Source organism: Ovis aries, chromosome 11 (assembly GCF_016772045.2).
Source record: "Ovis aries strain OAR_USU_Benz2616 breed Rambouillet chromosome 11, ARS-UI_Ramb_v3.0, whole genome shotgun sequence".
NCBI classification, from domain to species: Eukaryota; Metazoa; Chordata; class Mammalia; order Artiodactyla; family Bovidae; genus Ovis; species Ovis aries.
In genome coordinates this window covers 19998790-20012388 of record NC_056064.1, presented here as the reverse complement: position 1 = coordinate 20012388, position 13599 = coordinate 19998790, and the positions used below count along the sequence as shown (strand labels likewise).

At 45.9% G+C, this 13599-nt stretch overlaps 2 protein-coding genes and 1 long non-coding RNA gene across 5 annotated transcripts in view; 2 read left to right on the top strand and 1 right to left on the bottom strand.

The window, feature by feature from the left end:
• Positions 1-6428, top strand: part of BLTP2 (bridge-like lipid transfer protein family member 2) — a 28042-nt gene extending 21614 nt beyond the window's left edge. Inside the window, exons 28-39 of one of the 3 annotated variants that reach the window (XM_015098537.3) lie at positions 367-549; positions 1038-1159; positions 1619-1774; positions 2097-2218; positions 2784-2964; positions 3594-3680; positions 3872-3982; positions 4117-4252; positions 4356-4486; positions 4668-4769; positions 5051-5185; positions 5598-6428. In XM_015098537.3, the coding sequence (XP_014954023.2) occupies positions 367-549; positions 1038-1159; positions 1619-1774; positions 2097-2218; positions 2784-2964; positions 3594-3680; positions 3872-3982; positions 4117-4252; positions 4356-4486; positions 4668-4769; positions 5051-5185; positions 5598-5780 (1649 nt within the window). In that variant the 3' untranslated portion in view covers positions 5781-6428. Of the gene's footprint in view, positions 1-366; positions 550-1037; positions 1160-1618; positions 1775-2096; positions 2219-2783; positions 2965-3593; positions 3681-3871; positions 3983-4100; positions 4253-4355; positions 4487-4667; positions 4770-5050; positions 5186-5597 lie in introns of those variants that run through there. The other 2 variants (XR_006061362.2, XM_042256571.2) reach the window with 2 other exon arrangements.
• Positions 6429-6777: 349 nt separating this feature from the next.
• On the top strand, positions 6778-12122 carry RSKR (ribosomal protein S6 kinase related). Its single transcript, XM_004013227.6, has 12 exons — positions 6778-6880; positions 7261-7509; positions 7607-7690; positions 7815-7883; positions 8226-8295; positions 8531-8635; positions 8801-8841; positions 9093-9120; positions 9230-9319; positions 9407-9495; positions 9619-9729; positions 10165-12122. Exons 1-12 carry the CDS (start codon positions 6824-6826, stop codon positions 10387-10389), a joined length of 1218 nt encoding a protein of 405 aa, XP_004013276.1. The 5' UTR covers positions 6778-6823; the 3' UTR covers positions 10390-12122.
• A 5-nt stretch (positions 12123-12127) lies between these two features.
• LOC105610233 (uncharacterized) lies at positions 12128-13577 on the bottom strand. The gene is made up of 3 exons (XR_001043418.5): positions 13282-13577; positions 12793-12912; positions 12128-12315 (listed from the first exon to the last, which is right to left on the bottom strand). It is a non-coding gene; the product is annotated as an uncharacterized LOC105610233 (long non-coding RNA).
• Positions 13578-13599: the final 22 nt, after the last annotated feature.

Here is a 13599-nt window from a genome sequence, read left to right as displayed (position 1 = left end):
GGTGACTCAGTGGTAAAGAGTCTGCCTGCTAGTGTAGGAAGTGCAGGAGACAGGGGTTCAATTCCTGGGTCAGAAAGATTCCCCTGTAGAAGGAAATGGCAACCTGCTCCAGTATTCTTGCCTGGAAAATCCCATGGACAGAGGAGTCTGGTGGGCTGCAGTCTGTGGGGTCACAAAAGAGTCAGATGCGACTGAGCATGCACGCACGCAGACACACAAGATTAATATATGGATTAGGACCATTTTTGTGTTAGGCTATATTGAAAGCAAATGTCTGGAGTTACCTAGACATCACATAGCTGGGAGGCTCTTACAATACCTCTTTTGAGAATGTCTTCCTCTTATCTCTTTCCTACCTCTTCCCAGATTGGAACCAGCCAGCTGAGGCGCAGCAAGCCCAGCAAATCCAGAGGATCATTTCACGCTGCAACTGCAGAATGTACTATATTAGTTACAGCCATGACATTGATCCTGAGCTGGCAACGCAGATTAAGCCACCTGAGGTTCCTGAGAACCAGGAAAAGGAAGATCTCCTGAAGAAGCAAGAAGGTATTCAGGGTTTGAAAGGCTTTTGGCGGGGAGTGGGAACCTTGTGAAAGTAGTTATTTCCTTGGTGGTTTTGAGGCGGTAGTGTTATTAAGAGTCCCACTATGCACAGGGCATTAGCATTTCACTTTGCTTTTTATTTTTTAAGTTTTTCTAGGAAAGAACAGAATTGGAATAAATGGGGGACTTGTCTGGTGGACTTGACTTATAATTAAGACTTTGTGCTTCCACTGCAGGGGGCACAGGTTCCATCCCTGGCTGGGGCACTAAGATCCCACGTGCCGGGAGTCTCAGCCAAAAAAAAACAAATAACTGGATTGAATGCATATTGTTTGATTCTGAAATAAGCAGGTGTTTCTACCCATGAGCATATCTCACCAAGCCCTTTTATGGGGTTAATTAACAGACATGGTTCAAGATATGGATTAGGAGATGGGATAGAAGTTTAGGGAGAAACTGAGCCTCTTATTCAGCTGCAAACAATTATTTAGGGGCTGTGGATACCTTTACCCTCATCCATCATGAGCTGGAAATCTCCACCAACCCAGCTCAATATGCTATGATCCTGGATATCGTCAATAACCTGCTGCTCCATGTAGAACCCAAGCGGAAGGTGAGTAGGATCTGTTATAGAATGCCAGTTAGCCTCAGAGGAACCCCCAGACCTTGTGGTTTTATTTGGGGTCCAGTAAGAAAAGCCATGCTTCAGACTGAAAAAGGGCCTGGTGGATGATACATCCTCTTTTAGTTAGCAGCAGCAGTTGAAATTTTAGTTATCTAGGAAAGGTTTGAGTGTCCCTTGTTTTTCTTGGTCAATTTTTTCTTTACTCAGTCACTTACCTCGAAAAACACCAAACTGCTCCCTACTTCCACCTCTGTCCCTCCCCTGTGGAACTGGCTTATTGTGAAATCCATATTGCCAAATCTTCTGCATTGGCCTACTCCTTACTCTTGCTACAGACAGTGACAGATGAAGGTGAACATTCCAGAAGAGGTCATCATTTCTTGTTCCTTTCTATATTTTATTTTACTGCAAGGCTTGTCTCTTGCATTTCCTTTTCTGTTCCTTTAGGAGCACAGTGAGAAGAAGCAGCGGGTCAGGTTCCAGCTTGAGATCTCTAGCAATCCTGAGGAGCAGCGCAGCAGCATATTACATTTGCAGGAGGCAGTGCGGCAGCATGTGGCACAGATACGGCAGCTGGAAAAGCAAATGTATTCTATCATGAAGGTAGTCCCCTGGGGTAGGCAGTCTGAGGGTAGGGAGGTCTCCTGTTGCTGCTGCTGCTGCTAAGTCGCTTCAGTCGTGTCCGACTCTGTGCGACCCCATAGACGGCAGCCCACCGGGCTCCCCCGTCCCTGGGATTCTCCAGGCAAGAACACTGCTCAGTCGTGTCCGACTCTGAGCGACCCCATGGACTGCAGCCTACCAGGCTCTTCCATCCATGGGATTTTCCAGGCAAGAGTACTGGAGTGGGGTGTCATTGCCTTGTCCGAGGGAGGTCTCCTAAGACATGGGAAATCTCTGAGTTTCTCCTGTTTTGGCTCCCAAGTCTTTGCAGGATGATAGCAAGAATGAGAACCTGCTTGACCTGAACGTAAAGCTTCAGTTGCAGCTAAACCAAGAGAAGGCCAACCTACAGCTGGAAAGTGAAGAGCTTAATATCCTCATCAGGTGCCACTACATTCTCCCCATGCCCTTTTCCAGTGCCCAAGATGGAGTCAGTTTCTTTTGCCTGCATTCTGATAGTCTTTAAGTCTAGTGTATGTTATCGAAGGCTGATGTAGTAGATTCAGGCACCTTTTCCTGAATGAGCCTTGTTAGACTTGGCCAACAGGTTGAAAACAAGAGAGCCCTTTTTTAGGATCCTTTCTAGAGTACCTCAGGAAAAAGGAGAAAAACAAGTAGTTTAGAAAGATCATTTTTGTGGCCATGATGCTGTGCAACTGAACTAAAAATGTTTTGAAGTTGATCAGTAGAGAACACGATTGCAGATATAATCGTAGGGGTTATTCTCAGGAACAGCTTACTTCAAGAAGCTGTAGAACTGAAGATGGCATTTGTGCTCACATGGCAACGTGTGAGAAACAATGAATCCAATGAAAATATTTAGGGAATAGTTGTTCTAGAATAGGTCCATCTCTGAGTTTACCTCTTGCATTATTCTAGGGCATTCCACCCCACCTCTAACCCAAATGCTGTTGCCTGTATTGGCTTTGACCTTCCTATCCTTTTATAGGTGTTTTAAGGATTTCCAGTTGCAGCAGGCCAACAAGATGGAGCTGCGAAAGCAGCAAGAGGATGTAAGTGTGGTCCGCCGCACTGAATTCTACTTTGCTCAAGCACGATGGCGCTTGACCGAGGAAGACGGACAGCTAGGAATTGCTGAACTGGAGCTACAGCGGTTCCTCTACAGCAAGGTATCGGGTATATATAGTCACACAAAGACAGCTGTATTGAGAGGCATTGACCTTTCTCAGGAGTCTAACTCACAAAGAGAGACTATTATTTGATTGTTAATGGTGGTATGAGTGGTTATTAATAATGATAGAAACATTAGCAGAGAGAGTACCCCTCATACACATTTGTTTGTGATAGTAAATAATAGAGATACAGATGAGCTTGATCGAATGCTTCCTTCATTGAAGAAGATAATTATTCTATATGGCCAGAGGAAAGTAGTCTCCCAAGTCCAGCTTAGAATAGAATCATTAATTCTATACTGGCATACATCTTTCCTGCAGTTACCCTTGGCGTGGAGGATAGGACGTTCTTCATTATTCTTCTGTCTACCTTAAAGATGTTTGGATATGTGTTGAGGCCATTTTTTAATGTCATAGGGACTGGAAAGTATTGTTGGCACTTAGTGCCCTAGCCATCAGTGCCCATTAGCAATACTGGATTAGAGGGTGCATTGAGTCTAACATTGAAAGACATAACAAAAGCATATGTAGAACCTGAAAACAAATGATATAGATAGCAGTCCTCTGGCAAGCTCCTGAGAAAGGCTTATTATAGTGGATTGGGGGGTTGGGATCTGTCTTTACAGGTGAATAAATCAGATGACACAGCAGAACATCTTCTGGAGTTGGGCTGGTTCACTATGAACAATCTCCTCCCTAATGCTGTCTATAAGGTAAGTCTTAGTTCCCTATTCATAGCCCATTTACAGGCTTCCTAACACTGGGCATTTGCAATGACACTTCCCAACTATGGGAAACAGTGTGGTGATGTGAGATGGAAACTTGCCTAGCTTAGCAAGACCATTGCTGCTTCTCTTGGTCTGCAGAGGATTTGTGGATTGATTTATCACTGTCTATCCTACAGGTAGTCCTGCGGCCCCAGAGTTCTGGCCAGTCTGGGCGACAACTGGCCCTTCGCCTCTTTAGCAAAGTCCGGCCCCCAGTTGGGGGTATTTCTGTTAAGGAGCACTTTGAGGTTAGTAAACACTCCTTTGGGGACCCAGGAACAAAAGGCAGTTAAAAGCTATCTGTGTGTTGTTACATTAGGGGTAGGTAAACTGAGGGATGATGTCTGAGCTTAATTGCTTCTTCAGCCTTTTTCCTCTTTAGGTAAATGTGGTGCCTCTCACCATCCAGCTGACACACCAGTTCTTCCATAGAATAATGGGTTTTTTCTTTCCTGGCCGAAGTGTGGAAGATGATGAGGTTGGTGATGAAGAAGATAAGTCCAAACTGGTGACTACTGGTGAGAACTTTAATGTGGAGCTCCAGAGGACTGGGGTCACAGCCCCAGAGATGGCTGAAGCTTCTGAAGGAGGACAACAGCTAGTGTACTTGCTTTTTCATAGGAATACCAGTGGTGAAGCCTCGGCAGCTGATTGCAACAGATGATACAGCACCACTGGGCCCTGGGAAGGGTGTGGCACAGGGCTTGAATCGGAGTTCTGGGGTCAGAAGGTCATTTCGCAAAGCACCTGAGGTACCGGACATGCCCCTGATAATAGGAAAATGGGAGAGTCCTGGGGTACTCTGGCCTGGCTCGGGATTTCTTCTGTTTCTTTTTGAGTCTATTCCAGGGATGAAAGGAGTTGGAGATGTTTGGGGTCTTGAATTTCTTGTGATGGCTTGAGGGGTACATACTTCTTTCCTTCCTTTCCTAGCACCCTGTTGATGATATTGACAAGATGAAAGAGCGAGCTGCCATGAACAACTCCTTCATCTATATAAAGATCCCACAGGTTCCACTGTGTGTCAGCTACAAGGTTTGCCTTTTCCCAGCGCTTTCTTAGAACAGTGTGGGAAGGGTACCAGATAAGATCAGAGATTAAAAACAGTGATAGTGAAGGTGGTCTGTGGGTAATGTGCTATTCCCTCTGGATTCCCTTAGGAATCAGTACCAGACTGAGATAGGGAGAAATCAGTATCAGTATCTGTAGGTTGCTGCTGCAAAAAGATACCAGATGTGGACTCAAGTACTGGCTTGGACTAAATATGGCAGCCGATATTTTTTCTCTTCTCTTCCCTCCCACTTTTTCTGTTGCAGGGTGAGAAGAACAGCGTGGACTGGGGTGACCTTAACCTGGTGCTGCCCTGTCTGGAGTACCACAACAACACATGGACGTGGCTAGACTTTGCCATGGCTGTCAAGAGGGACAGCCGCAAAGCCCTGGTTGCCCAGGTATCCCGGCAGAGTTCATGGCTGTTTGGTTAGCAGAGGCTGGCAAGCAGATCCTCTGCTCAGGGGCATTTTGTTGTAACATGTATGTGTTAGCAGGCAGCCATGGGAAGGGGGCAGGTGAATGGAGTGATTTTTATTCCTATCCTCTCCATGACTCTGCTCAGATGGTTAAATTGAATGTCTACTGAGTGTTTCATATATGTTAACTACTGTTGATTTTTAGGGAAGTGAGGACTGACATAAGTTCATGTTTCTAATACACTGTAAGCTTCTTGAGAGCAGAGATCGTTTAACAATCTGAATTGCCCCCATTGTGTGTCCATGTGAGTTAAATAAATATTGACTTGGTGCACTAAACTTACTCTGCCTGTCCTATTAATATTTACCTTCCTTTTTACTCCTAACCTATCAGGTAATCAAAGAGAAGCTAAGGCTGAAGCCTGCAACAGGCTCTGAGGTCCGGGGAAAACTAGAAACTAAATCAGACCTCAACATGCAACAGCAGGAAGAGGAGGAGAAGGCCCGGCTCCTCATCGGTTTAAGTGTGGGCAACAAGAATCCTGGGAAGAAGTCCATCTTTGGCAGGCGCAAGTGATCCGGCAATCCGAGAGGCTGCAGTACAGGATCTGACTCTGACTCAGGCCCCAGGGACTTGTGGGGGGGGAGGTGTTTCCCTTGATCCTTTAGGATTTGTGGGGGTCAGAAGCCCATAGGGTGCTGTGGAGAGAGGCCCTGCTCTTTAACAGCTGGCTGGTTCCTTGCAGACCATGATGGATAATGCTGAGTTCTACCTCACACTGATCAGCAGGTCCAGGGCCAGAGAGGCATCAAGAGAGCAAGACCCAGGGAACGGCTCCAAGGCCAGAATCTGGTTCCCTTGGGATCAACTGAAAGGGTGGGGGGTGGGGGGGCAGTTCTGATCAAGTGTGATAAATTTTTATAAATAGGCATATATAAAAAATACATATATATATATATATATATTTGTAAGTGTAACTGCTCTCCCTATGTGCCAGAAAGTGGAGGGGAGGGGCTGATCATCTGTCCCTCATCCCACCACCTTGTATGAAAGAGGTATTAGTGTTCTGGGGGAATCAGCCCCTTCCCAAACTGTGCCAAGCTCACTTTGGAGAATGGCAGTAGGAGACAGGGCTGGCCATGGATCTCTCTCCCTGGGGTATCCCCTGAAGAATGGTTAAAAAAAAAAAGTGATTTAAAGAGAAAAAATATATTTTAAATTTGATGCTGGTTTTTTTTTTTTTTCTAATTGTATTGAGTGTATGGTTTCAGCCTGTATCCTTTTCTCTCCATCAATCCAAGAAACCACCAATCCTAGCTGCCTCTCTGAGGGTGATTTCTGTCCTCCTGCCTGAAGCTGTATCGCAGATATTTCCCAGCTCTTAGTGACATGGGTCCCATGCTGACAGATCTCTGCATATTTTAGTCCTGGCTCTAAGCTGCTCTTCACCAGGGCGATAGGATTTGGGGATAAGGGTGAGGTTTGACTGCATCATTTGCATCTCTAGTCTTGAACAGCAAGGAAAAGAGGCGGGGCTTGTGTGTAACACAGCACGGGGAGGAATTGCTTATGTAACTGGGGCAGCAGATTTAGCAGGAGAGAGGAGGCAGAAGCTGGGGATGGGAGCAGTGAGCTGCCGGCAGGGGCACCACGCCCAGATGGCTGCTTCTCATAAGGTAGGGTGTGGGGCCTCTGGCAGCTTCTTCAGGGGAGGTGAAAGAGGCATGGGCTTGAGGCCTGGCAATTGATTGGTGGTGTCCACTGTGGGGGTAGGGCAGGGAGGCTTTAGTATCAAAGTAGCTATCCCAGACCCATACTGAGAGGTGCAGGCTGAATTTCTGATGCCATATGGGGGAAATGTCCAAATATTGCTTTCCTAGAGGATTTTCATTGTGTCCAGGAAATCCAGACCTTGGCTTGATGCAAGGGCAGTGGCTGTCTTGCCTGGGCCAAATCTATGTCTTCAGGGTTGAGATTTGAGGGAGTGCCTGCTAAAGATGGGCAGAACCTCTAATGCCTCAGGGGCAGAAGGTTTAGTGGTTCCTTTGGTTCTCAGCAGGGTGGCAACATCCGGGGCCCCTGGGTCCAAGGCTGGAAGAGCCTCTGGTCAGGTGTGGGAACCACAAGGTCAGGTGTGAAAGAACTGTGGGGACTACGGGGGCATCAGTTCCTGCACCGGGAGCCCCTGGAGCCAGCCCCACTGCTAGTAGAGAAGCCGCTGCCTGAATGGCCAGTGCCTCAGTTCATCAACCTCTTTCTGCCGGAATTTCCTATTAGGCCCCTTAGCAGGCATCAGCAGCTAAAGGTAGGTCAGTGGAATCCCTGGAAAGGGTCTCAGTCTTGGGGAGAAATCAAGAAACAGTCTCAACTGCCCTGTTCTCCACTTCCACTTCTCTGTACAGATTTTAGGCCTTGTGGCTAAAGGCTCCTTTGGAACAGTCCTCAAGGTGTTAGACTGTGGCCAGAAGGCAGTATTTGCAGTGAAGGTAGGGACCAAGATACTCCCACATTCTCTAGTCCCTGTCTCCAGCCTTGATTCCAGAGAGGTTGGGAGGAATAAACAATATAATAATACTGTTCCCCTCTAGCATCACTCCTCTCCTTTTATAGGTGGTACCCAAGGCAAAGGTCCTACAGAGGGACACCCTGAGGCAGTGCAAAGAGGAGGTCAGCATCCAGGTATGCAGTATGCACACAGCTCTGGAAAGGATCTTCGGAAGAACCAAACTACAGGTGGAGAAAGCACCATTTTTGTCCAACTAGCCTGCTTTTCCTGACTCTGACCCCTCCTGCTGCTGTAACCATAAGACCTCAGGAAATGCAGCTATCAGTAGAGTGATTCTAGGTCCTGAGGGGAAACTCTCCAGCACATCCAGTGTGTTCCTTAGTAGCGGGTTACCAGGCAGGCAGCCTGATCTGAGAGGTGGGGCAGCAGCTTCCTTTCTGCACAACTAGGTAAAGCCTGACTTCTGGCTGCCTTGATCCTCAATGTTCCTCACTTCCTGTCTCCTTTGTCCATAGCGACAGATCAACCATCCTTTTGTACACAGTATGGGGGACAGCTGGCAGGGGAAACGACACCTGTTCATTAGTGAGTAACTGGCTTCTCTCCTCATTCCTAAGGGCACTTCTGCTCTACTCCCCACCTGAGATTACCCATCCCTTTGGCTTGTTCTGCCTTTGCTCTGTTCCCCTTCTTGTAGTACTGCTCTCTCCCAAAGGGAGAGGGGACAGCAGGTGGCATCAGTTTGGGCAGGAGGCATACAATGCCTTGCGCCCAGGCATAGTAGGCCCCAAATATTGCCCAGACTTCTGCTGCTTTGCAGTGTGCAGCTACTGCAGCACAGATCTGTACTCCCTGTGGTCTGCTGTTGGCCGCTTGACTGAGGCTTCCATCCGCCTCTTTGCTGCTGAGCTGATCCTGGTGCTATGTAAGTGAAACAGGAGTGGTAATGGAAATGAGGAAGGAATTAAGGAGGGAGGGAGGAGGCAGGAGAAAATTGAAGTCAACAGGGATAGAAATGGGGTGGGAGCTATCAGGGAAATTGGAAAGGACAAAGAGCTTCATTAACCCTCATGCTTGCTGTCATCCACAGGCTATCTTCATGACTTGGGCATCATCCATCGAGATGTGAAGGTAACTAAATGTTTTGTTTTTGTCTGAGGAGGGACTTCAGTAAGACATTCCAATAGGTCCAAGAAGGTGGGAGGAGCTGCTGAGAACAGTTGACCTTGGTACCCTCGTCGGTGTTAAGGATTTGGGCAAGGGCCCTCCAAGTATAGACTTAGCTGCTGAGCAAGGGCGTCTTCTTCAGCTGAGGATACACATGATGAAAAAGGGGTGAAAGGAAGAGAATGAATAATAACTTCTCACCTGTGGTTTTTCAGATGGAGAATATCCTTCTGGATGAACGAGGTAAGTCATATCTTTTTCTAGTCCCAGAATAAGAGGCACCGCAGTTTGGAAATAAGTCATGACTGATGAGGGTTGGAACAGAGTGGTGCTGATGCCTTGTTTTTCACAGGCCATCTGAAACTGACAGACTTTGGTTTGTCCCGCCACCTGCCCCAAGGAGCCCGAGCCTATACTATTTGTGGCACTCTTCAGTACATGGGTGAGGGAGAAGCTAAAGCTGATGGGTAAGCAGTAGGCAGGAGGAATGCCAACAGATGTCAGTGACAAGTATCTTTCAAATCTATAGCGCCTGAGGTCCTGAGTGGAGGGCCTTACAACCATGCTGCTGACTGGTGGTCCCTGGGTGTCTTGCTTTTCTCTCTGTCAACTGGAAAGGTGAGAGAATGGTAGTGACTTTGGGCAAAGAAGAGAGGAGTTGCTTTCTGGTGGGAAGAAAGATGTTAAGAAATCTTCCCTTATTCTTACTAAGCAATGACATCTTCCCACCCCTCAACTCAGTTCCCGGTGCCAGCAGAGAGAGATCATGTGGCCATGTTGGCAAGTGTGACCCACTATGACTCTGAGATCCCATCTTCTCTTAACCAGGGGCTCTCACTTCTGCTCCACGAGGTAAGGGCAAGCACTTCACTACAAAAACCTTTCACTTCTTTCCCTATCACTGAAGTGATATGTCCCCATTCCTCTGATTAGTTATTGGTGGTGGGCAGGTATTGGGGTTGTTCCTACTTGATCAAGTACTACCTCATTACTTGCCTTCTAACTAGCACTTCAGACTTTATACCTGAGTTCCTGATCGTCCAAAGCTCGTCCCCATCCATAGCAGGTCCCTTCTGAGAGAGTGCTGCTCTCTTATCAATACAGCTCCTTTATTCCTACTGCTGCCCCCAAATTAGCCTATTTCTCCCACTTTTACATATCTCTGTTCTTTTGGGTTCTTCTCCCTGCCCTCCACAGATCCATGAACTTCTTTCTCCTTTTCCAGCTTCTCTGTTCTGTCCCTTTCATATCCCAGTCTCTCATCCTTCATGCTTTGTTTTCCTTCAGCTCTTACACCAGAATCCCCTTCACCGTCTACGTTATTTGCATCACTTCCAGGTCCACCCTTTCTTCCGGGGTGTGGCCTTTGACCCAGAGCTCCTACAGAAGCATCCAGTGAACTTTGTCTTGGAGACACAAGCTGCCCAGTCTAGTCCATCATCGGAGTCCATGTTCTTCAAGGACTTTGACTGTAATCTGGAGTCCTTCCTGGTCCACCCGAGGCTGGCTTGAGCTCCTCTACTGGAGTTGGGGCCCATCCGGGAACCTGAGGACTTCCTCCACTGCCAGCTCACTGTGACCACCTGATGATCAGTTTGTTTTCACTTTGTAGCTTCTTATCATTCTGTTCCTCTAGGTGTTGAACCAGAGTTCAGACTGGCTGTTCTGCTGTTGGCAGCCACAATGCCCTAGTTCTTACCTCATCATACAAACTCTCTCTCAATCTCAGATCAGAGTGTGGATCTTTACCTTTATGTCAGTTCTCCAGTGCTTACACCCTGCAGTTTTTAGCCAGAAGTTTATTCCACTTTTCCTTCTTGTTTCTGTGCCATGTTTCCTTTCATGAGCAATAACATTTCATGGGTTCCCAAGGTGCTATTTATGTGTTTAATAGGCTTGTCAGAAGCAGTATGAATGTTTTCCAGAGGTCTCAAAAGCTAGCATTTATTTCAACTCCTAAATATACAGGTAAAACATATGATTTAGGGCCCAAAGTCAGTCTAATTTTTTAAAATTTAAAAAGTTAATCTAATAGCATACTGTGAGGAAGAGAATAAGAAATGAAACATGGTTAGGTTACATGTCTTCTTTAGGGGTAACTGGAATAATTATCCACATTTTTTCCAAAACAAAACCTCTTTGAAAGACATAAGCATTCTTAAACTGATCTCTTCCCTAGATGGCCAAGGGTTTAGTTTGTGATGGGCAAACCAATGGATTAAGAGGCATGACATCAACTTTGAGATTTAAGATAAGAGATGTAACTCAAGAACCTTTTCCTTTAGGAAAATCACCTGAACCTTAAATTTGTATATATTTCTTGCCTTCATGACTTCTTTTCATTTTTCTTTAACTTCCTAAAAGCTTCACTTTCATTATTCTTCAGTCATATCTGAAGAGAGTCTGGGAAGTACTCTGAGTACTGTTTATTAATTTTGTCCCTGGTTTAAGCCAGATTTTCCCTGTACATAGCTGGCATTTTATTGACCTCTGCAGAACTGCTTTTTCTGAATTGTACTTTGACAATCCAGATGAAAATCCCTATGAAATTTAATTGCTGTGGATACTGTAAAGGGTGTTTATAGATCATAATGTTCTATATAAGGACGTATGTGAGAAAATTTTCTCTGAACCCAATTGTGCTTTTCCTCAATTGCCGGTTGGTTTTCACCTTAAAGACAATTTATATTCAACTGAGTCTATTTTTCTTTTCATATGATGCTAGACCACTGAGAGCCCAGTTTGTGGTCCATTTCCAGCAAGTGTTTAGGACCTCATGTTATGTTATGTATGCTAGCCATGTTCTTAGTTCCATCCTCCTTTTCTGCCTTTACTTTTTCTTATTTTCATTTTTCTGTTTTAATCCTTTTTAAAAAATCTTAGTAGATTATCTCCATCTTTGTAAGCCTTTTAGAATTAGGTTGAGATATAAATAAATAATGTATCCTTAAGCCTTTTGACTATCTTGTTTGTTTCTCTTTAGAGATTTTTTAAGCTTTATGACATATTTCTAAAGTTGTCATGACCAGAACTTCACATTGGATAAAAAACAATACTAGAAATAGAAACTAATGGCTTCTACAATAGTAAAGAGTATTAGACTGGAATTTAGGAGACCTGGTGACTTGATCCACCAACAAATATCTCAGTGTAAGAGGCCTCAGAAGAAGCCAACCCTGCTGACACCTTGATCCAACTTCTAGGCTCCAGTATTGTGAAAAAATAAATTTCTGTTGTTTAAGCCATCCAGTCTGTGGTACTGCATTTTATTTAACCCAATATATCTAAAAATATCTCAACATAGCTCAGTTGGTAAAGAATCCGCCTGCAGTCCTCCCGGTTTAATTCCTGGGTTGGGAAGATCCGCTGGAGAAGGGATAGGCTACCTACTCCAGTATTCTTGAGTTTCCCTTGTGGCTCAGCTGGTAAAGAATCCACCTGCAATGCAGAAGACCTGAGTTCAATCCCTGGGTTGGGAAGATCCCCTGGAGAAGGGAAAGGCTACCCACTCCAGTGTTCTGGCCTGGAGAATTCCATGGACTGTATAGTCCGTGAGGGTCACACAGAGTCAGACACAACTCAGGACTTTATGTCAGGACATGTAATCAACATTTTAAAATAAGGGTTTTTTTTTTTTCATACAAAGTCCTCAAAATCCAGTTTGTGTTTTACTCCTATAGTCTGAGTTTGGACTCACCCCTTTGAAGTGCTCAGTAGCCACATGTGGCTAGCGGCTCTGCTACTGGCTAATACAGAAGAGCCTCCCCTGAGAGCCCTGAAGTTCATAACATTATGGTTTTTCCTCCCTGGGTTATTGCCTTTTCCAAATTCATTATGACTTCAGAGTGTCAATAAGGTGCCTGTGAGTGTCCAACTGAACATACTTTATAATAAACTATAACTCCAAATACTTACCTTTAGGCTGTTTTCCAAAATCAATCCCACCTCCAGTAGCTAGTTTCCCACACAGGTCTCAAGCGACAGTAGAATATAGTTGGTAGTGTGGATGGCAATCTGTACCCTGCCATTTACTACCTGCGGGGCATTGGACAGAAGACATTATGTGTGACTCAGTTCCTATGTCTGTAAAACGGGGATATTTACAGCACCTATTTCATAGTTCTTTTCAGGATTAAAGGAGATAAGATATAAACGGCATCTGATAAAGCTGTGTTTTATACTAAAAGGCATCTGGAGGAGTGCCAGGTGCCTAATAAATGTCGGATACTTGTGAGCTATGATTGTTTCATTAAACTTGTTGCGGGCTCTGAGGTAAGTCCTAAGAAAACACCAGAAATTCTGGAGAGGTTAAATGACAGCGCAGGCTATTTGAGGCCATCACGGACGCAAGACCTGTTCGCGGACCGAGCAACCTAAGTGAAAAAACAAAACCACTCCACTCACCTTCCCTTCTAGACCCCTCGGCCGGCTCCTGCCGGTCACGACTAAAGTAACTGTGGGAAACCTGAGGTAGAGACTTCTAAGGCCAGGCCACGGGGACAACTTTTTTCACTGGGAGTGAAAGTGGCCTTCTCGAAGCTAGAGAGATGGATTCCTCGACAGTCCAGCTACCCGTTACGCTCTCGGATCTGAGGCCGAAAAACTGGCCTTTGGCGTTGACCACCCCCTCCGCCACTGCCCGCGTCGAGGGTTGACGCTGGGGATCAGACCGCAGGGCACTCGCGCGCGCGCGCTCCCCCCGTGGGGATGGCCGGGCGGGGC

Excerpts from the sequence above, each read along its gene's own strand:
- RSKR (XM_004013227.6), top strand. The coding sequence starts at position 6,824 with ATGGGAGCAGTGAGCTGCCGGCAGGGGCACCACGCCCAGATGGCTGCT. Across the intron at positions 7,691-7,814 it reads AGGCAGTATTTGCAGTGAAG|GTGGTACCCAAGGCAAAGGT; the intron begins GTAGGGACCAAG and ends CTCCTTTTATAG. Across the intron at positions 8,842-9,092 it reads TCATCCATCGAGATGTGAAG|ATGGAGAATATCCTTCTGGA; the intron begins GTAACTAAATGT and ends GTGGTTTTTCAG.